Genomic DNA, 23,741 nt, shown 5'->3' on the forward strand with positions numbered 1-23,741 from the left:
TGCTCAATTTAACTGTTGTAAAAATCTACTTCCTCTAAAACATTAATAATGATTTCTTATGGCTCATAAACAGGCCCTCATTCGTCAAACAAGAATTAATGTGAACACTGATTTATGTGACACAAACAAACAAAAACATGAGTTAGAGGACAGAATAGAAATTTCAAAAGGGGACACTGTTGTTGTCAGAGAAGCCAGTATTTCAACTTAACATGTTTTTTTAATCACCGATGACACATCATGATCATTTTATTACAGTAAATATATTAGATTTCTCCTTTAAAATGTTTTTACCATAATTAAATTAACTTGTTTGTATTACTAGTATCATTCTATTTTTTTTTTTTTTTTTTTTTATCTCTTTAGGACTTCTTTAATTAGACTCCTTTTGTCTCCTGTTGGTAATACCATTATTAATCTGTCTTGTGAAGTTATTATTATTGGTGTTGTCATTATTACTACAATGATCATATTTTATTTCCTCTGTCGCCTTCCTCTGACATAAATAACTCTCTAACAACAGCTATAAAAACCATTTTAGGGGATTATTCATAACAGCACACAGAAACAGAAAAGAGGCACCAACCATCAACCTTTTACAATTGAAATTCTATAATTTTATTATAATACATCAAAAACATGGACTGCAACGACATTGTCTGATTCGGGAGCGAGTTATTCTGAGAAAGACAAAGCTCACTGAATATGCACTCTGGTTATCTGACTCCTAGTTTACATGTACAGCAGCCAATATTTGGGTGAGATTAATAAAAGCCAGCCTTCATGTGACAGGAGGCCAATTTGTGCGCTTGAAAAAAGTCTGGGGGTTGGGAACAGACCTGAGAACAAAAAAAAGCACTTGCAAATAATTTCAAGTTTGCTCCAACCTGTATGTGTGCAGGGAGGGGTAACATAATCTGCATCAATACGGAAAGTATTTTAAAGATAATTTAATGAACTTTAATGCTGCTGATCATCTGTAAACTCCATGCAAGTTAAAACTCAACATTATTTGCAACAACTATTTGATCCAGGTCCAGGTGAGGATGAAAGGGATTATGGGAGATATTTGAAGATTAGATTCTACTTCTTGGCAGTCTGGAGACGCTCGCTCACATTCTCCCAGTTGACGACATTCCAGATCGCCTTGACATAGTCCGGCCGCACATTTTTGTACTGAAGGTAGTAGGCATGCTCCCATACATCGATACCAAGGAGGGGGATGAGACCTGAGGGTCAGAGACAGGAAACAGTATGAGGGGAAAATATAACTAACATACTATAGAAAAAAAAGTCTTATCTCTACGACAAAGCTGTTTTACACTGACCTGTAGTTCCCTGCAGGGGATCCTGGTTAGCACAAGCAGCGATACGGAGTCTTCCACTCTCCTTGTCGTAGCCCAGCCAGCCCCAGCCTGAGCCCTGCACTGCCACCGAAGCAGCAGACATCTTCTCCTTCATCTTTTGGAGGGAGCCAAAGTCCCGCTTAATGGCCTCCATCAGCTCCCCTACAGGAAACGACACAGACAGAGGTTACTACAGGGCATTAATACATGTTAAAGGAAAAAAACTCAATCAGAAAGCTGCCCAGTCTGCCTCATACTAACTAAAAATAAATCCTTCTATGAAGTCAATTAAATTTTAGGCAAGCCAGATAATACTCTGCATGGTAAATGACATCCCATTATAACCTGTTTAGGTAGTATCTTGGGCCACCAGGGGGCACAATTACTAAAGAAAACAACCTGAGTGTGACATCATTCTGAGACACTGAGTACATCATAATTCTCTCGCTGCGTTTCATTAGTAGTTCCACCTCCCCTCAGCCCTTGGTGCAGCATAATGGCATACGTCGCATGGAGGCCACTTGGAGAGCAGAGGGCAGGGGAGAAGCGGGTGATTCTAATGAAACGCACTCGCCATTGTTCACTTTGAGCCCAAACTATAACGGATCAACTGCCAGTTGTAGCTTAGCGTTATACTTCTTTTTACAAATCATCAGAAATACCTGCAGACTCATTTTGATGAGGAAAGAGTGTCTTCTGCACTTGGTCATGAGCTGCATCAGTTTCTGATTTAGAAATGTCTGTTAATGATCTGTATCATGATTATCAGAACTATTATTGCTGCAGGTTTATGATATCTTGCAAATGCCTGAAATGTTTGTTGATCTGCACAATGCATGACAGCAACGCATTATGACCATTGCTCCCTCAGCCCCCCGAAGGCTGATAATACCAAGTTCAAGACACTTATGATGGTGGCGAGGGCGGTGAGGGCACACGCTGAGTGGAAGTGAACGAGGGCATGTTGAACGACTAAAGAAACATAGAATCTTAAATGCATGGAGAGACGCTAGGAAACCATGACGGAGAGAGGAAACAAGGAAATGTGTTTTAGAGAGATAAGATATCCCTTTTCTCTGAAGCATCACATGACAATGGTGGCAGAAAAAAGAAAAACATTGACTTCTCAATTTTGTTTTTTTGTATTTTCAAGGATTTAGAAAACAACTGCAACTTCCATTCTGTAACTCGTAGATCATGAACCCTTGAATATAAACCTTACAGTGCCGTTTATCCAGAAAAAATGCAGCTCCCCCATTTACATGTATTTGTTTACAGCCCTGTCTTACCTGTCCCAGTATGGCGGGGACATTGACGTATGAGCCGAAGGCTAATGTGGTGTCTACACAAATATATATGTCTACGTGCTGAAATACCGCCTGCTTTTCAGGCATCGACTCTACAAACACTGGAGTCATGTTTCTGCCAACCTGATGAATGGAAGTCCAATATTAACTCAGATTTTTCACTCTGGTTTGATATGAAACATCTTGATAAAAACAATTCACTCTCTGCTGTTTACTTTTAGGAAGGTAATATAATTTCAGCTTGTCTAAGGTTGTTCTCACTGGGAATGGCTCGTTGTATTGGTGGTGAGACTCAAAATATACACTCTGTCAATACTATAATATTAACATGAATAACCCCAAAACAGGGAGCTAACAGCTGCACACAGCTTCAGAGTTGACTGTTCACTCACAGTGGGTCCAGCACTACTGATTTCCCTTTCACATTAGAGTAAAATATTATTTAATGCAGGTTTAAGTTAAATCTATCACAAGAAATGTTTTTAATTTGTTGATTTTGGAGGCCCCTGTGGATATAAGCAGTGTAGTGACCACAAAATATAACATCATAAATAAAATAATCTAAATAAAAACCTCTCCCTTCCTCTTTTTAAGTGGCTAATGTACTACTCAATGTAGCTTTGCCTGGGAAAATGTAAACACAAGCTTGTTTCATCTGATTTCAACGAGAATGGCAGGCAGTAAGAACAGAAAAAGCTAATCTTCTCATGGACGGACTTTCAAATTTATGTAGGTCATATAGCAGCTACAGTAATAAACTGACACAGTTTCATAACCAGTTAAAAACTTTTTTGTGGTAGCTTTAACTACAAAATAAAACAGTGTAGCAAAACAGAGTTGTTGCCGTACCCTGAGGCTCTCCTCCACCATTTGGAGAGAGGTTCGTCCAGAAGATGGTGTGGTTAATGTGACCTCCTCCATTAAACTTCAGGGCAGGCTGGAGGGCAACTTGTGCAGTCACATCTCCTAAAATACAAGTCAAATACATGCAGGTGAATATTAAGAGATCATACAAATATTTTCCCCACATAAATGTAAAAAAAAAAGTGTCCTGATAGTCAACATGTAGATTATAACTTCATGTAGTTAGCTCCTTCAATATTAATGAATCCATCTTCAAATCTCTGAGAGAGGAACTCCTTATTTGGGAAAAACATGACATGTTATTTACATTCTAATATTATTTAAATTTAAACAGCAACTAAATTTTGTATTGTGTAATATGCTAATGCTAATATACAGCTGCTGATTTCTTCCTTCCTCCTTCCTGAGTAAGTGTCTGATTTATTTATTTATAACTTAAGTGATTTTCTTAAGTAAGCAATGTTTCTGTAGTTAAGGGACAGTTTTCTTGTAACTGCCAACAGCTTCTGTTTTCCTTTTAACCTTCCTTCATGAGGATATTCCTATAAAAAGGTAACTTGGATCATCCTTGTAAACCTAAACCTTGTAGTGTTAAATTAGTCTCTCATTATCTGTGTTGACAGCTAACTGGAAGGGAAACAGAACTGTCAGCTCCAGTTCTGACCAATGAAAATAGGTCAGAGGTGAAGCAAGTGTGTGAAACTTCGCAAAAACAGAACCCAGGGGAGCAGTTTTTTCGAACAAGCAACACCTCACTCAGCCTGTTTGCTGAGTCACTGAGCAGATTAGGATATCCTCACTGAAAAAGACCTAAACAATATGACGTTTGTTTGCTCTTTTCTCACTGTTTCCAGTCAGGAAGTGATGGAACAGATTTAGAACTATAAGAATGAATAGGGCATCAATGGACTGGGCTGAGACACAAATTTGGATCATCATCTGCTGTGATGCTTAATTAATATTCTTGAATTAAACCTCATTCAAGTTTCCTTCCTTCATGAGAGAGCACACTGGGTTTCTGCCAGAACTTTAGAACTGGAGCAGTTATAATGGCCACTACAGTCTCCATATACAGAAGCAATTTGCCGATTTGTTGATGTCCGTACCCTTTGCTATTGCCTCCTGATATTTCTCCTCTGTAACGTTGAGGTTGTTGACATATGTCGCATGGTGCTTGCTGTGGTGCAGCTGCATGATCTCTGCACTGATGTGGGGCTCCAGGGCGCCATAGTCATAGGTCAGGTCAGGCAGGGTGTGCTTCTGCCTTGATGCAGCTACCTGGTTTATAGTTTGGCTCAGGCTGGCTGCACACCTGAAAACAAAGCAGAGGAAAGGCTTACCAAGTATTTGTTGAGCATGACCACACATATGGCAATGTTTGGTTTCCAAATGACAGACAAACATAACTTAAGTAACTTGTGTGAGCGAATTATTAGCCCAAGATAGCCTGGCATGAGTACAGTTTGATAAGCCTTGAACAACTGGCCTGAAGTGACCTCAATTTCTAGTGTTGATTAAATTAACAGACACACTAAAGTAGATATTAGCTGAATAACGTTACGCTAGTGGCACCGAGTTAGCTAGGATGAACAAGAATATAAAAACATTAAGCTGAAAATGAACAAGGAAGGTCATGGCTTTAGGACTATGCAATAATTCAACAAAATCCTTCATTTAATGCGCCACAAGCGAGCCTCACTGAGCTGCTAAACTAAGTTAGCATCCAGGCTAGCTAACTGTTAGCTCTGAATAAACAACTGTCTCAAGTTCATGAGCGATCGTCGCGAGCAGGAGTCAGCTGTCCCATTGTGCACTTTGAGCAGGATGATGGCACCGAATGTGAAGTCGATATCAGTTTTACCTGCGAATTTGACCCGCTCTGCAAAGCATGCTCATGATAGTGCTCATATGGTAGACAGGACAGTAGACTCACACTGGTAACTGCCCTTGAAAATGTGCAATTTCAACTTGACAGAGAGGGGACCGTACCATTATCGTCATGTGGGGATGTGCTATTGACTGTATGGAGCGTACAATAATTAGACAAACCACAACAGCGATAATTTAAGTCACTTCTCTTCTTATAAATATTGATAGAGAATATATAACCATATGTGCGATGACAACGATATATTGACATGTATTTAAACATTTAGGTTGTGCATTTTACCCCTCCCTTTTTTAACATTTTTCAGCTCACCCTTTGGGTTGGTTTTCCATGGCCTTAATGAAAGTGTCACAGGAGCACAACTGAATCATATTTTATTAAATAATGGAAAAGATGTGCTCGTATCAATATATTTTATTATATATCTTTATAATCTTCTACAATTATATGACATAAGATTGAAATATATTAACGTATAATGATTATGAAATAAATGGTAAATTATAAAACACAATATAGACAAAACAATTATAACTAATTTGTACAAGTAGTCTGCAAAATTTAGCATAATTATTAAAACTAATACAAAAGTAAAGAGTCACGTGAACATCTCTTTCTATCCGAGGCAATGCCAAAGATCGTCTATGTTAAGGCAAAAGAATCACTGAGAAACTGAGCCAATGAGACCACAGTATTTATGATAAAACACGCATTTTCAGTTAACAATAGTAATAGTTGGTGGGCTCACAATTAACTCAGCCTTAAAGACTACGTAACAATTAATTTCTCTAACTATTATAACTATAACTATTAATTGATTGTTGATTTAATGTTATGCACAAACAAGTGAATGTTGTCACTCAGCAATTTTCCACTGGCCTGTTTGAAGGCCCACACACACACACACACACACACACACACACACACGCACACACACACACACACACATTAGCTAAAATATCAGGGTGCCCAGACCATCCAACTTCCCATTCAATGGATTTCACACACCAAAAAATAAGCACATACTCCCATCATGCATAAATTAAGTGATACCAGGGAACAAGAAGAGATTATGCAATTAAAGTTATGTGTTGAAGCACTGAATCAAAAAAATTAAAAGTGGATCACAGAACAAAAACAGTCACAGCATAGAACTACAACCAACACCACAATAAACTACACTAAGGCTCCAACCAATAATAGTCATTATGGATGATTTTCTTAATTAATAATTTGCATTTTAACCTTCCCTTTACCTCCCTTCAGAACCTGAAAAAAGTTCAGCCCCCTCATCCCACAATTATTATCAATTAATAACAATAACTGAGGAAGGTCAGTATGATAGTATCAGCAAACTGCTGTTTGTTTATTTTGCCTGCATAAATCATATTCATTTAACTTTATTTCACTGTATTTCTCTTTTGGTTGTCCACGCCTTGAGGTAGTTCCTCAAATAATGAGAAGGTGTCTCGAAATAATGAGTTAGTATATGACAATAATAATGAACTCATTTCAAAATGAGTCATTATTTTGACATACAAAGTCATTATTTTTGAGAACGTTTCTCATTATTTTGAGATATTAACTCATTACTTTGAAATGCTGATTCATTATTTTTAGATAAGTATTTTTTTAGTATCTCAAAATAATGAGAAAAATTCTCAAAATGACTTAATCGTAGTACTTTTTCAAAAATAATGGCTTATTATTTTGAAAAGGTTTTCCATTATTTTGAGATATTAACTCGTTATTTATTTTTATATTTAGTTTTTGTCATTCTAATAACGTACTGGATCTTTTTTTCATCCCATTTGCAGAAATTAGCTTCCATAATTCCTGCCATTTGAGCCGAAATAAAGAGCGTCTCCCTCTTCGGACACGTTTTTAGGCTCCAGAAATCGCTGCGGAGTGAGAGGTCTCCACTGTCTTCCTCATCTCTGGCACCTCTCTGCAGCAACGCGAGTGCAGCAGCCCGTCCAGAGCCATTCTGTCCTGCCTTCAGTGAAGATGATAGTGATCACGCCGAAGCGAGTCGACTACATATAAATCCACGGCAAAAAATTTTCACCGTAGGTGCAATTTTGCGCCTCGCAGAGAGCCACCGACGCCGAGGGGTTCCAGAAACATCGAAAGAAGCGGGTCTGGTGAGTGTTTCGACGGCCGAAGGAGGCCCGATATCTGCAGCCAAGAGCCCGCTAGTTTCAGGAAAAGGAGCGCAAGGGAGGGAGTCATTTCCTTCACCGCCATTTTGTGATAACAAGGAGCCGAAAACAGAGCCAAGAATCGCATGCTGCCAGGCGGAACATAAAGAAAATATTGTAGCTTAACGCTGTCCTTTCATAGCCTCTGTTTATCCCGCTAGCGGGTGCTAAATGTTATTAGCAGGCGAGAGTTAACCTTGGTTAGCTTATTTCTACTCCCTGCTACACATCGTTGCTGCTGCCTGCCACACCAGCTAACATAGGGCTCGGCAGCTCTCATTAACTGGTAATGTTAACTTTTATTTGGTCTGATGGGTAGTTAACGTGGTCAAACGCAAAATTAGCTTCATTTAATAGTAGAAAACCGCTGTATTTGTCGCTGATTAGTATATTTTACTGCGTATGGACAGCTAAAGATAATGCAGCCGCTTCAACACACGACACCAAGGTGTGATTAATGATGATCTTCTTTCATTTTTTTTTTCTTTCCAGAGCTCACAATGACCAACGAGGAGCCTCTGCCCAAGAAGGTGAGAGTCTTAACTGGTCTAAACATGTGATTCATCATGTCTAAACATGAGCTTAATGAATGGATGGGCTTCTTTATCTAACCAGTCTTTGGTTTTTCCTCTCTGCAGGTTCGCCTCAGTGAATCTGACATGAAGACCCTGACCAGAGAGGAGCTGTGTGCAAGGTAAATAACAGCTCTGCAATTGAATATTCAATGTTTTGTGGAGAAATCTGATCTATTTAGCTGTTAATGTTTGTTCTGCTCCTCTCAGGTGGAAGCAGCATGAAGCATATGTCCAGGTCCTGGAGGCAAAATATGCAGATCTATGTTGTAAGTACATCTGCTGTTACATAAATGTAATCCAATACAACATGATGGACATGGATTCTCCTGCCAGCAGTAATCGCTGCATGTTTCACACTGTGCTTGGCTGCCTGTGAATGGGATGTTTTCTTCTTCTGATGCACTTTCTCTGTCCTTCCTCTCGTTGCCGTCTCAGCCAATGATGTAACAGGGCTGAAGGAGTCGGAGGAGAAGCTCAAGCAGCAGCAGCAGGAGTCTGCACGCAGGGAGAACATCTTGGTCATGCGACTTGCCACCAAGGAGCAGGAAATGCAAGAGTGCACAGTATGTATCTATTCCTAAGCTTTCTTTATAATGCATTTGATTAGGGCTTCAACTAACTATTATTTTCATTATTGATTAATCCTTTTCCTGGGTAATGGATTAGTTGTTTGGTTCAGACGATGGTGAAAAATGTTGATCACTGTTTCACATAGTCCAAGATGACATCCACAACTCAAAAATATTCTGTTTACTGTCATAGAGGACTAAAGTAACTAGAAAATATTCAGATTTTAGAAGCTTAAATCAGAGAATATTGACATTTTTTCTTTAAGAAATGACTCAAAGCGATGAATTTATTGTCACAATGATTGGCAATTCAGTTAACAGTTAGTTAAACTAATAGTTACCGACTAATTGTTGCAGCTCTCCTTGTGATATCATTATAGGAAACTTGTTTTTTCTTTCAAATATATTCCTTAAATTGATGAAAGTATGACTAAAAGTATATTATGTTGTGCCAAAATTGCTTATCTCGATCAAAAATCCTGCTACTCTGTTGCTGCAGTTAACCATAACTATGGTTATGGTAATTGATTGATTGTTTGACTTATTACCTGAATATTTAAAATAAATTTATGGGTTGAATGGCTTCTATTGACGGATGCTCATCAAGTTGACATGTCCTAAATTCCTTGTTTAGTCCAATCAATATTAATTGCAAAAAGCAACTAACATTTATGTTTTTTCAGTTTTACTCAAACTTAAACAAGAAACCATTTATCTGGAATCCTCTTATTTTCTCTCTGTCCACTTCTCTGTTAATTTACTAAACATGGTATTCATTCATTATCATGGTATGTAGGCCAAAGGTAAATGGTGTCAAGGAGGACATCCATTGCTCTTATCAGATTGACAGCTCAGTGGATCACCCAGTGGCTTTATGGCGTCACATGCCATTCTTACAGAGCAGCTGAGGTAAACACAGCACACACTGTCAGGTGGAAGTTAGCTGTTTGAAGGAAAATCACAACAAGGTTTGATGTTTAAACCCCTTCTGAGCTGTAAACCGTTTACGACGGAAATGGCTTAATTCTTAGCTGGACGTTGTGTTTTAGTGTGTTAGTTGCTGCAGCTTTGCCTCTCATGGAAATATATTTAAATGTGTGCTTTGAAGTTTGAGGTCATAATAACTGTGGCTTCAGCAGGTGAGTTCCTGTTTGTTTTAGTCTTCTTGATTGAAAATTCCCTGCTTGGTTTGTTCAGGAAAGCAGCTCATATTGAGAATTAGCTTTTTATTCTAGAATTCAAAAGGCGTTGATGTAATATAGGGTTCCAGCTAACGGTTATTTTTATTGTTTGTCTATCTGTCAGTTATTTTCCTGATTAGTTGTTTGGTTTAAAAAAGGTGGACCATTGTTTCCCAAAGCCCATAGTGACGTCCACAAATGTCTTGTTTTGTCTTCCCCTGAATTAAGACTTTTCTTCTTAAAAAATAACTCAACCTGATTGATTGGTTATAAAATAGTCGGCAATGATTTCAGATCGTTAACAACTAATCAGTTAATCATTCTAACAAGATCTTAATCTTAATAGCTATGACTAATCATGTGTCAAAGTATTTTTATTTTGCAGCAGTTAGATTGTAAATCTAGATTCTGTTCAAAGCTGCTTGATTGTGCTATTTGAAAAGGCACCATGCAGAAATTGCTCTAGTAAATTCCAGTTTATTCTCATTGACGCTCAGGATCAGAAAGCCAGATGATAATCTTGAAAATGATGTTGTTTGATTTTGTTATTTTCTTTCTATAAGATTTTGTTTTTAAGAACACAGAACCAAAAGGATGCATATAGTATGTACCAACTGGACACACAACACATACTTTAAAGAGAATAAAACACAAAATAAGCGCAAAAAAGGACAGTAAAAATAAAAACAAAATACTTAAAATATATATGTACCAAAAGAAGGATCCATCTGTTAAATAAGAACCAGATTCTTGTTAAAAGTTGCTGATGTGGCTCATTCGCTGGAGATTTGACAATCTAAAAGACTGTTACTCAACAATCAAAAGTTCTTAAAGGTCCAGTGTGTAAGATTTATGGGGCTTTTTTTTGGCAGAATGTGGCAGAAATGGAATCTGATTTTCAAGCTCACTGCTTGTTGGGGCTTTATCCTACACACTGGTCCTTTAAATAGAAGCGCTAGAGTCCACTTTACCAGTCAGTAACACCTGTTTCTTTTATTCTGCAGACCCAGATCCAGTACCTCAAGCAAGTCCAGCAGCCGAGTGCGGCCCAACTGCGGTCATCCATGGTGGACCCGGCCATCAACTTGTTTTTCCTCAAAATGAAGGCTGAACTAGAACAGACTAAAGACAAACTGGAGCAGGCCCAAAATGAACTGAGTGCCTGGAAATTTACACCTGATAGGTAAAGACAATCAAAATAACCCCCCTCCCCCCCCAAACAAACAAAAAGTCAAGACTTCCTCATGCCCCCCACCCTCACGCTCACTGCAGGCATGCAGGAACAATGGTGGGGGGGAAGGCTGACAAATGCTGTACTCACCACGAGACTCAGACTTTTACAGAAAGCCAGTCACTGCAGAACAAAACTGTTTTTGTACTCTCGCACTGTGCCAGCTACATATCACATAACCTAAAGACAGTTTGGTCAGGTGACACTTGTGTTTCAGCTCTCTCCCCACACTCGTCCATGGGCCTGAAGGAGTCCGGACTGTTCCTGAAGAGGTGGTCACTCACTTCCCAACACGGATATATGCCCTCCCCCGCACCAGACAGCTCACACATTAAATAGGGGGGTTATGGTGGAGGGTGAGTCAGGCAGGGAGCATCCCTAGCCTAAAAATTGAACATTTTACAGACCCATACTTTGGTTTATAAAGACATTTAACTGTGGATTATACCACCACACACATACCCCTCTAGTCTGCCTAAAGACTTTTTTTGGACAGTCTAGATACATTGCAGCAGTAACATGAGGAAAGTTTCTAGGATTTTAAAAAGTAAGACTTTGGGGAGGAAGAGCCACTAGAAATGATGTTTAAGACTGTGAGCGGAGCCGGTCCACAGAGGACTGTGGTTCAGGCGTGAGGGTCCACTCTGTGCCCGTGTCTTTGAACATGGGCCCACTCACGGTAGAGTGTATTTACATGTTTTATTTTGTGACTTGTTTCTTTTTTTATTGGCATTTCATTTGATCTTTCTCTTGTTTCTCTGAAACAAACACTTACTGCAGTGTGTATGTGTGTGTGCGAACCACGAATCGGCTTTGATTGTTAACATTCTGTAAAAGCGTTTGCACCATTAATTCTTCCGGTACACACTGAAACACACTGCTGTAGGTGCACTGAGTCCTGTTTTCAAGTTGTGAATGCAAATGTCTTTAACGAGTCATGTTATGAGTTGATGAGAATGTATTTATTGTATTTCTGTGTATTTTTGTTATTGACCTCACAATCTCTCCCTCAGCCATTGACGCTAATAGTTGATTAGACGTTTCTTTCTCACCTAAGCCACTGTTTCCAGAATGAAACACGTGGAGTCTGTTATGTCTTTTTTCCTGTCTTCAAAAAAAAAAAAAAAGAAATATATACTAAACTCTCACATTTAAAGTGAGATTTGAGCTGGCAGTGTATACACAGCCTTTTGAGAGCTAAAAGCACACCTTCCCAGTCCTCTACAGAAATTAATGGTAATGATAACTACTAAACTACAGGGAAGAAGTGCAGTAAATACAGTAAACTAAATGTGCAGTGCTTAATTTTTATGAAAAGTAAGAACATACATGGTTTTCTGAGCTGTTACCACTTTGATAACTGCTTCTGATTTGAGTTTATTTGCCATCACTGTTTAATTTTGCTCTGACCAGCTGACTTCCATAGGCATTTTATAGACTAAAATAGATGGCAGTTAATTATGGTTTTAAATAACGTGTGTGCCTGTCAAATGTTTGCAAATTTGGCTTTTTGATTAGGGCATTTGTAAAGCATAATCACAATAACTGCTAATGTAAAAATAACAGGTGTGCTGGACTGTTGGAGTGTTCCTTAAAACCTGTTATGCAGCAACTCAAGCTGTTTGATTTTTTTACTGTTGAAATACTTGGTCCTTTTTGTATTTGAAGTGATTAATACATAAACCCAGTGCCTGGTTCTGCAGAGCACAATTCCTCTTTTGCAACTCACAGTTAAGGGTTGATATTTAAATTGTAGATTTTCCTCTGATATTACTCTGTTACATTTTTCATTCTGCCTTTTCTCCACACTTAGTGATGTAGCGAGTGTGTTTTGAATGTGAGAAGCAGATTTGCTACTGTTGTTTTTTAAAGTGCTCACTTGTCTTCAATATGCAACATGGTGAATTAAGTTTCAGTGTAAGAACGGGTGCATTAGTTCGTAGAAATGTGGGTTCTAGTTAGCCTTTTTTATGGTGTAAGCCATAATTAGGACCTGAGATTTTTAATACCTTCTCATGGCTTACTGTTGATTCAGTGAGGGGGGTGGGGGTGGGTTTGATTAAGAAAATAATTAACATTTATTGTACAGAAAAGATTTGAGTCAGCAAGTTCCTGATGATTTTATAATGCACTGGGAATTTTAATGGATGTAATGGAAATCCTGTTACGACTAGACAGACCAGGATGAAGAGTTCATATTGACAGGCTGTGATAAGGCAGTTCAGAGGCATCTGTTTACCTGTCGTTGTTTGTCTCCTGGTTCACTGTGTGATGTGAGACTTGTTTCCCTTACAGCCAAACAGGGAAGAAACTGATGGCCAAGTGTCGAATGCTGATTCAGGAAAACCAGGAGCTGGGTAGGCAGCTGTCCCAGGGACGCATCGCCCAGCTGGAGGCAGAGTTGGCCCTGCAGAAGAAGTACAGCGAGGAGCTCAAGAGCAGTCAAGACGGTGAGAACATGACACCATGTCCATGATTTCCAGAAACGATTTGAAATTTGGATTTGTTAGGCCACAGCGCACATTCTGCGTCAGTCCATCTCAGATAAGTCCAGGCCCAGAGAAGTCTGCAGCGTTTCTGGATGTTGTTGATATATGGCTTTTGCTTTGCATGGTAGAGTCTTAACTTGCATTTGTAGGTGCAGCAAGAGACTGTGTTTACAGATAACGGTTATACAAAGCATTCCTGAGCCCATGTAGCATCCTTTATACTATTATGTTGGTTTTTAATACAGTGCCATCCTACTAAAGTTTTTGGAATTGGGGTTTGTATTTCAGAGTTTGCCTTTAACTGTTGGTGACTCATCCTGAAACTGGGGGCATAAGCTAAATTTGTGTCTAATGAAACGCTTTCTCACTTCTGGTGTCGCCAGACCGGGCCTCACTGCAAAAAAAAAGCACAACTTTATAACTTTGTCCACTAATTTGGGTGAAACTGAATCTTATTTTCTGGTTTTCTCTCTGATGATGATGATGTCTGGCTGCTCAGCTACACGTCCGTGATTTATTTACAGACTTACCTGATGGACAGATGGCTTTAGCAGCTTACTTGTTGCTAACTGTGGCTGTTAGCTGGTGTCAGCAGGCAGCAGAACCGAGCTCCGCAGCCTCCCAGTGAACATGGCTGGTCACCGGGGCTGAAGACGGCCTCTGAGACCAACAGGGAATACAGGCCAAGGTCATTTACGGAGTTTCCTTCCGGAAAGATAGCTTTACTTGTTGCTAATGTAACTTAGCTAACCACTAACTGCTATTAGCTTGGTTAGCTCTGACTCAGCCCTGGGGTACCAGGAGCTGAACCACCTCAGGTACTGTAGCCCTGTCGTGAAACTGGTCTCTGTTGGTCTTGGAGGCTGTTTTTAGTCCTGGTTCAGCTGTGTTCACTGTGAGCTCTCAGTCTGGCAAGAGTTACCTAATAGGACTGTTCTCCTATATCCATTTACGGGTATAGTTTCATGGTGGGGGCGAAACATACATATTAGCTACTATAAAACATCAATCAGTTAACAATCAAATGTCCACAGCTTTAACATGTTGCTGTAGGTTAGATTTTTGACTTTGTTTTCTCTGTTCCTGATCTCCATCTCTCCCAGAGTTGAATGACTTTATCATCCAGCTGGACGAGGAGGTGGAGGGGATGCAGAGCACCATCCTCGTCCTGCAGCAGCAGCTGAAGGAGTCCCGTCAGCAGCTGTCTCAAACTCAGGGGTCACTGGCCGGAGCCGGGCCCAGCAGGACTTCACCCGCCGCTTCCAGCTCGTCCGGTGAGCCGTCCGCCCAGCCCGAGCAGGCCAGCGCGCCCTCTGAGCCAATGGGAAAAGACTACGGGAGGGTCTCCAACGGACCAAGCAACGGCAACTCATCCCAGAGGAGCGAGACCACTACACCCAGCCTGTACCGGGAGGTCAGCAGCACGGAGGAAGACTTCCCCATGTCCCCGATGGTCTCCAGCCCCGGCGAAGCTGAGACCAAACTGTCCAACCACTCGGAGGAGGCTTCGGGGAGTCAGACTGCCGCCGGGAGAGTTGGAGGACCCGTGGGTTTCGGGAGCCAGCTGAGCGCAGGGTACGAGAGCGTGGACTCTCCGACGGGCAGCGAGACATCATTGACTCAGCACTCGAATGACACGGACTCCACCACCGACCCCCACGAGGACAAGGCTGCCCTGGTGACCAAGGGCACCAGGACTGCAGGGTCACGGCACACTCAGAACGGCCTGGACTCCAGCACGAGCGACAGTGCGGTTTTGTAATGTACTCTGACATGTACTGTCTTTTCTTTTTTATACAATATACAAACAAGGCAACAAACGCATAGTCTGTAACACAGCACTGCTGTCCAAGACGTTTTGTTTTCACCCCCCCCCCCCCTTGCCTATCGTGATGCCTGTCACATTTGTGTTGCTAAACAGGGATATAACAGGTCTGGGTTAATGTTAGATTTGAATTGAGTGGATGTATGATTTAAAAACTAGTACGTTTCATTCTGCTGTTTATTTGAGCACGTCTATGCTGTTCTTGTTTGAGCTCTTGACACTGAAATCAGGCATCTGGTGTTGTAACTCATCGTCAAAAAGTCAGTAAAATCACTGAATTACAGTAGCTTCGCAATATTCAAGGTCATTTTTAGATGTTGGCCTGGTGTTTTTTTTTTTTTTTAAATGCAATTTTAATTTTTCATTGACAAAAATTCTGTTCAAAAGATTCTGTTAAATTGTGACTAGTTTATATGCGATGTTCATATTATTCTGACTTCAGTCCTTTTCATGTACTGACCAAATACCAATAAAGATTTTTAATACTACAGAGTGAAACCCATTATTACTACCATCAGTACATTAGTATAGGAACCCATATAACCTATTGGCTTTCTTTATATATTTCATAGACATCGCACATTAATGGAACAAAACAATAAAACTACATTGATGTGAATGTAAGATTTTAGTAAAGATGCTAGTCCCCAACAAAAACAGACACATTGTACAAATATGAATAATACAATAAACAGGGACAGACAGTACATTGTGGACATGTCATGACTTTGGCAAAGTGTAAATATACAAAAGGCCTATAATCTCCACTGGGTATAAAAGACAACTCACTGAGTGATTTAACAAAATAAGTGTTCAACTTGCACCTTTTGGAAGTTACTGTACTGTGAGGACAAGCATGTATGAAAATAAGGGGCTTTGATTGTGTAACGACTGCATGTGTTCATTTTAAATGTTTTTACATAAATCTCAGATGAATATATGTTGGATGACATAATAACTGGCCATATGTGGGTCCTTAAAAAGTCTTATAATGTTTTAAATTTAAATTTTCTAATAAAGTGCTATAACAATTACTAAAAATTATGTTATAAACAAGGTCTTATATTTTTTTAATGCTGTAAGCAAAGTCTAAAATTCATGTCAAATGCAAAACGTACATTTAATCTTCGATGAATTCATCAAGAGTTGAATTTTAATGCCTCTGTAATCTGACTACAGTCTTTTAGGGATTTTCTATTTGTGTTTGCAAACTTTATTAAGACAGCAGACTGTCCGTAGGCTAATGAGACGGGATCATGTTTATATATTTATTTTCAAGCTAAACTATGAGGCTCTAAATGACTTTCAGCATAGAAACTGAAATTCTACCTTGATACAGCCTCACTTCAGACTGATGTAAGTCAACTGTAGTGATACGTATCATTAAGGACAACAATACTGAATATAAAATATTGTACAAATGTTCTCAAACTTAACCGGTTATTGTAATTTTACCTTATAAATTTGAATCAACAATATATGTGTTCACTCAGAGGAGTATGCCTGTATTTTCCACGTGTTTGTTTTTATTGCAAACTTGGCCTCAAATGTAATTAAACAGGGATTTAACTTGCTGATACATGTAGAAACAGTGAATGAGATAAAACTTTATTAATCCCAGGAGAGAAATTAAGCATTAGAGTGGCACACGAAGAATACAAAGAGCCAAAAAGAAACAGGACACAGATGGGAAGAAAAGGTAACAGAAAATAATAGATTGTTTAGAAATGCTTTATAGGCAGCATTTTATGTATAGTTGATCCCCTTGCTTAATTTGGGTTAAATATATACATGTATTTTGCTGTGTTTGTGTTATTTTTATTCAGAGTTTATCAGAGTTAACTTTAAACTAATCTTAGTCACATGTGTTAACCACTTTTGGGGGATTATTGCAAAAAAAAAAAAGTGTACATCTATATTCTATATAATATATCCTGTATAAGCAATTTTGGTCAATATATCGATATTGGAATTCTTCAGTTCCCTACCCTAACCAGTACAGCATAGTAGATACAGGATGACATGATATGATAAATAATTAACAATGAAAAAATTACACGACACGATCCCTGGTTGAATGTGGGGCCTTAAAAAGTCCAGCTCAGTGTAAAGTTGTGTAATGAATGAACGGTGCTGTTCTCCTCCAGCCCACGCGGTGGCGCTGTGGTTCATCCTCCCGGCAGTTTACACTCGAACAGATCTCATTCAGTGCAGACCTGCCAGTGTCAACAGAGCTCACCGCAGTGTGGACAAACAGGAACAGCACTCTGAAGCAAGGACTCAAACTTCAACCAGCCGTCTGTTAAAAATGAACTCTGAGCCTGTTGTCATCGTCTCTGCTGCTCGGACGCCGATTGGTGAGATTTAATACCCCGCTGGTACCAAACTCGAGACGGTCTCTAATATCGCTAACGTTACTTTATTGTAGCTACACTGTGCTGCTCGCTGTCACCGTGCTCACATCAACTGTAATCGAAATTAACCACTGCTGTGTGTTTCTTTTAATTGTTTTCTTTAATTGTCATATATTTACAGCCGTATTGTCTTATTTTAATTTGGTAAAGTGGTTAATGGCCATTCAATCAGGTCGCCGAGTCTCGCCGCGCTCTGATTGGTTCGCGTACGTGTCCGGAGTATTCCCTGGTCAGCGATTGGCTGGCTGGTCATAGTGCCACGGAGCGCGAGCTTGCTGCCATTGGTTACCCACAACATGTCCGGCGTGTCAGAGCGAGTTGGGCGTGACTCCTCGCAAAGATGATACATTTAATTTGTTAGCAGGGCAACAGCTTGTTAATTAATTAAAATTAATTAATTAAAATGTGATCAAAACTGCAGCGTGGCCAAGTGAAATATTCAAATCACAGGAGTGGCATTTTTTTTTTTTTAAATCAAATGTGTCACATGTAGAGCTGCAATGATTAACCGCTTAATCAATTATTAGTCGCTTATTAAATGAATCTCCAACTGTTTTGATAGTCAGTTGATCGAGTTGAGCAATTAAAGTCAAAAAAACTCTATGATTTCATATATCGTTTCATATGCCTTTTTGTGACTTTGTGTTACGTATTTACAGTATACAGTATGTGGTATTATAATGTTCTTTTGGTTAGTATTTTTCTGTGGTTGATGATCCACATAAAGGAAACCAATGACGGTTCATTCGTTTTTTTCTGCAGAAATGTGTCTATAAAATATGAAGAAAAAATAATTTTAAAAAAAGCCTCTCAGGTTCCCGGAGCATTACCTGACATCGACTTATTTTGTCCACCAGTTGCTCCAAAATCCAACAGTTTCTGATGATATACAGGAGGAAATCCTAAATGATCAAAACAATTGATTATGTAAATTAATGCAACGACATGGCCTGCTTATCTACTGTGAAAATACACTGTGGTGTTCTCAGGTTACAGTATCTTCTTTCCATTTTTTGCTCAGGGTCCTTGAACGGTGCTCTGTCCACGGTGCCCGTGCATGACCTGGGTTCAGCGGTGATCAAGGACGTCCTGAAGCGAGCTGCGGTGAAGCCAGAGGAGGTCTCTGAGGTTATCATGGGACACGTCCTCACAGCAGGTGAAAGCTCAGGGAGTCACGAGTCACGTTTGAGTTTGATTTGACTTTGTCTCGCCGCTGTTCACTTCTATTGTACTTTCATTCCCCTTTCTGTCCTCCAGGTCACGGGCAGAACCCGGCCCGTCAGGCCAGTGTCGGGGCAGGTATCCCGTACCCCGTCCCGGCCTGGAGCTGTCAGATGGTGTGTGGCTCTGGGCTGAAGGCTGTGTGTCTTGGAGCTCAGTCCATCCAATCAGGAGAGACCACAGTGGTGGTGGCAGGGGGCATGGAGAGCATGAGCAGGGTGAGTTATTACACAAGGAGTTTCTTCACAAGCTTCTAATAAAAAAAACAACGCTGAAGTGATGAAACAGCAGCTTTTGTTTCTCAAAGTAGGTATGAAAAACTTTATTTTCAGTCGCAGTAATTATTTTCATCTAAATGGCTCTGCTATTAAAACATTTGAAAAGATGCTCTTGCTTTTATTTGAGTGTATTAAATATGAAACATGAAAATTTTATAACACAATATTAGTGATCAAATTTGTCACGCTAATCACTGTTATCATTGTTTTATTAAAATGTGCTGAAAATGTTGAAAATGTACTGATACACACACTGAAATCACGATGTTTTATATTGAAAACCTGTCAGTGATTTAAAATGGCATCATGTCCCTGCATGCTGAGATTGTTTGATTGAGACTGGACTGTATTTAGAGAGTTTTTCAAAGCACAATAATCAAACACAGTTTTAATAATAATTCAATTTATTTTTTATTCATATTGGTAATTGTCAGGAATTTTACCACATGTAATCATGAAATCAATAATTCTTTCATCTCTCGAGTGCATTTGGACTCAACGAAACCACATCAGTGCGTGTCGTGCGAGAACCACTTTGTACGAACAGATTCGTTCTTAAGAGGCACGTACAAGCGATTAAAGATAATTTGTTGCATTTACCAGCTTTCTCTTCAGAACAAACTCTAAACTCATGAGTTGTTCAGACGTTTCGTACAAGTCATGAACTCTATCTTCCTTTCCTTACGGAGCAAAACACATCTGTTTGACTTAAGATCATTGCGCTTTAATCTGAAGGAGTTTAGAGTTTAAATATGATTCTGAAATGAAACAAAGTTAATGTGAAATTAATTTTTCTGTTCACCTTATCATTCATCATCATAGCTTCCTAATTCACTGAAACGATTGACAGATTTTCATTATTTTCACTGTAGCTCTCTGTGATTAAGAGAGTTACATTTCCTTGATAATAAGACGTCTTGTTTTTGTTTCCTGCTTCCACCAAAAGGCTCCTCACACTGTGCACATGAGAGCCGGAGTGAAGATGGGCGATGCCTCCCTGCAGGACTCCATGGTGGCCGACGGCCTGACAGACGCCTTCCATGGCTACCACATGGGCATCACAGGTGCGTGCACGGCGGAGATTACACATCGTCACACCTCACAATTAGCGTTTATCGTCGTGATAAATCACATCGACATATTTCATCAGCTGAGAATGTGGCGAAGCAGTGGGGAGTCAGTCGAGAGGAGCAGGACCGGTTCGCTGTCCAGTCCCAGAACAAAGCGGAGGCCGCACAGAAAGCAGGACACTTTGATCAGGAGATTGTCCCAGTCTCCGTGCCGTCCAGACAAGGTGAGGAGCTTTTCAGTGATTTATGATCCGATTCATCCGTCTCATCCGTCCTCGTGTGGCTGCGCTATAACATCTGTCTGTCGTCTTCAGGTCCGGTGGAGGTGAAGGTGGATGAGTTTCCTCGCCACGGCAGCAACATGGACAGCATGTCCAAACTCAGACCCTGCTTCATAAAGAACAGTGGCACCGTCACCGCTGGAAACGCCTCAGGTATGAGACCTGGTGCTCCATCATTTTCTGACACGTAGAGATGATGTCACTTACCAAACAGATATCTAACTTTTGTCCACATTACTTCAGGAATTAATGATGGAGCAGCAGCAACTGTCCTAATGAGCCAGTCGGAGGCTGTGAGGCGAGGTGTAAAACCCATGGCGAGAATCGTATCGTGGGCTCAAGCCGGTCTTGACCCGTCTATCATGGGAACTGGACCAATACCAGCCATCAGGAAAGCGGTAAGAAAACAGACGCACCTTAAATGTAACAGTAACTGAGAAAATGCTGCTTTGTGTTTATTCCTCGTCTTGTTTGTTCTCTGATAGGTCGAGAAAGCGGGCTGGCAGCTGGACCAGGTGGACTTATTTGAGATCAATGAAGCGTTTGCTGCCCAGTCTATCGCTGTGGTTAAAGAGCTCGGACTGAATGCAGACAAGGTAACAGGAGATTGTTGGTCAGTTTGGCATTTTACAGTTTAGTTGAGTGAATGGAAGTGAAAAATATTAATTAGTTGTCATATTTGTTATCAAAAAATCACCTAAATGTGTGTAATTTGGTGTCATTTTGGTATAGTCCGAAGTTACGTAAGGAATAGAAAACATCTTGGCTCAGTTGTTGAGTGCCTGTGGGATCAAATAACATAAAGATCGCATAGACATCCAGGAATTGGCTGAAACTTGTTATTGCATCAGATTATTTTAAGTGGGGTTTCATATGAGGTACTTATTGATAGTCAGTGTATTACCTACAGTAGATGGTGGTCGGCACGCCCTCAGTTTGGAGAAGCAGCAGGGGTGCTGGTGTAGGAAGCTAAGCAATGAACTGCTGTAGTCAGGATCAGCAACAAAAGGTATTTTAGCCATTTAAAAAAATAATCCAAACTGTCCCTTTACCAGCCTGGAATACATAAAACTGCAGTAAAAAGCTGTAGTGAGCACTCATCTCGCAGGTTTATTGTCCAATTTTCCATTTAGTGTAAATTTTGTCTCCAGAATCCGCCTGCATGCAGCATGGTAACACTGATGCGTTGTCTTTTTTTTCCCCTCCTCTCCTCAGGTGAATGTGAGCGGCGGTGCCATCTCTCTGGGACATCCCATCGGCATGTCCGGCTGCAGAGTGCTGGTGACCTTGTTGCACGCGCTTCAGAGGACCGGAGGAAATAAGGGCGTGGCATCTCTCTGCATCGGAGGAGGGATGGGCATCGCCATGTGTGTGGAGAGGGTTTGAGGTGAAAACCAAACGCTGCTTTACAGATTGCACTCGATCTCATATTTTTAAACTGATAAGGGATACTAAAATTCTGGTGTTTACACTGCAGTGATATAAAACGGTTTACTTCGGTTCTTCCAAATTACTGAGGTACAAGTGATCAATAAGTCTTGTTACTGTTGGAACTTATCCAATCATAGCTTGCCATGCTCACTGTGAACTTAATTTCACCCTTCCTCAGGTTTTAGCTGTGAAGCATGTACTTAATGTTAGAGGATTTAAGATGTCAAGATGATGTAAATCTAGTGTTTGCTGGCAGCTTTAACATAAACCAGTAGTAACTAAAAATTGCTCTTAAAACCAGGTGTTAGATGTATTAAATATGCACCATATTGCAGTTAGTAATTGCCGGCAATCGAGTTAGATTGATTGTTTTTCCTTAAAACAAGCTGCTTACAGTTAACTTTCTGGTGGAAAAAGTGAAACACTAAAACTGCAAAGGTGAGGGTGACCTGCTATCTTCTCTGTACAGTATAATTTTCAACTTGAGGTGTAATTTATTTGCCAATTGTTTCACGCACTCAGTAGAGTTTGGCTGCTGTAAAAATAGGCCCATGGGAGAGGTCAGCCTTCAGAGCTTTCTGCCAAAAAAGCCTTTTTAACACGGTCAACAGTCTCATTTTAACCCTAAAACTAAAAGTAATAAGTCAACACTTGAGACTCGGGTCTCCTGGGTGAAAGTCCCATGTTTAAATGATCCATCCACCACAAACATACCCTAGATTCTCAAACTAGGAGTGGAGCACTTGAGCTCTCTCTGGTGGTCCACCAACAAATCTCCTAAAATGTTTAAAAATTAAATTAATAATGAAAAATCTTAAACCATGAAATTGAAATGTATTTAAAATAAATTATTTCCTGTAATATTTTTGTTTCAGTATCAGCCTTCTGCCTACTCACTTTGTATTACTTACAAGTTGAACTGTGATGGCAGTGTGGCCGACGCTCCAAATAGCGAGCAGGGCTTGGATTTCCTCCCGAGACCAAGCACTTTGAAGAGAAAAAGAAAGCTCTAAATGTCACCTAAACCAAGCCACAGAGCTCTTTCTGGCATAAAGTCCTGAAGGCTAAATTCTCCCATGTGCTAAAAAGATACTGATCAACATTCCACTTTCTCTAACCAAATGACCCTGACAAAGTCCCGCTCAGTTTTGCTCTGTGCTCAGTTGACAGTTGAACAAGCTCGGTCCCTCAGTCAACTTCCTCCTCCTCCCATTTTTTGTACTTCTATATGCTATGTGAAAATTGTTGAAAGATGTTGCTGGGGGACCTGTTAAAGAGTTTCGCTAACATTTGCAAACTGAAAATGTGACCTTGTATTTTGCTCTTAAAGGGAAAAGGAGAAAGTTGACCAAGGTAACAGGTTTGCACAGCTGTTTATGGATTACAAAGCAAAACATGGAGGGACTTAGAAAGGGTCAATTGTGCAGACAGCAGCCTTGAAACACAGCAAAGTGCCATAAGGTTAAATATGCTAACCTTCTCTAACCTCATGCTTCCTGTACATAACCAGATGTTTGTGAAAATGTTTCCTGTAATCCAGCTATTCGACAGATCAATAAAGAATTATAAG

At 40.0% G+C, this 23,741-nt stretch overlaps 3 protein-coding genes across 3 annotated transcripts; 2 read left to right on the forward strand and 1 right to left on the reverse strand.

Moving 5' to 3' along the window:
- Positions 1-594: 594 nt before the first annotated feature.
- sod2 (superoxide dismutase 2, mitochondrial) lies at positions 595-5,508 on the reverse strand. Its single transcript, XM_084737156.1, has 5 exons — positions 5,379-5,508; positions 4,624-4,829; positions 3,503-3,619; positions 1,329-1,508; positions 595-1,229 (listed from the first exon to the last, which is right to left on the reverse strand). Exons 1-5 carry the CDS (start codon positions 5,423-5,425, stop codon positions 1,084-1,086), a joined length of 696 nt encoding a protein of 231 aa, XP_084593282.1. The 5' UTR covers positions 5,426-5,508; the 3' UTR covers positions 595-1,083.
- A 1,830-nt stretch (positions 5,509-7,338) lies between these two features.
- On the forward strand, positions 7,339-15,964 carry wtap (WT1 associated protein). The gene is made up of 8 exons (XM_084737432.1): positions 7,339-7,549; positions 8,099-8,136; positions 8,245-8,300; positions 8,389-8,447; positions 8,617-8,744; positions 10,936-11,114; positions 13,458-13,612; positions 14,755-15,964. The coding sequence occupies exons 2-8, from the start codon at positions 8,107-8,109 to the stop codon at positions 15,411-15,413; spliced, it is 1,266 nt and encodes a 421-aa protein (XP_084593558.1). The 5' UTR covers positions 7,339-7,549; positions 8,099-8,106; the 3' UTR covers positions 15,414-15,964.
- A 1,685-nt stretch (positions 15,965-17,649) lies between these two features.
- On the forward strand, positions 17,650-22,792 carry acat2 (acetyl-CoA acetyltransferase 2). Its single transcript, XM_084737121.1, has 9 exons — positions 17,650-17,833; positions 18,912-19,046; positions 19,148-19,329; positions 20,336-20,453; positions 20,540-20,683; positions 20,774-20,893; positions 20,984-21,138; positions 21,226-21,336; positions 21,956-22,792. The coding sequence occupies exons 1-9, from the start codon at positions 17,785-17,787 to the stop codon at positions 22,124-22,126; spliced, it is 1,185 nt and encodes a 394-aa protein (XP_084593247.1). The 5' UTR covers positions 17,650-17,784; the 3' UTR covers positions 22,127-22,792.
- The last annotated feature ends 949 nt before the right edge of the window (positions 22,793-23,741 follow it).

This window comes from Lutjanus erythropterus, chromosome 15 (genome assembly GCF_056507025.1).
Source record: "Lutjanus erythropterus isolate fLutEry1 chromosome 15, fLutEry1.hap2, whole genome shotgun sequence".
NCBI lineage: Eukaryota > Metazoa > Chordata > Actinopteri > Lutjaniformes > Lutjanidae > Lutjanus > Lutjanus erythropterus.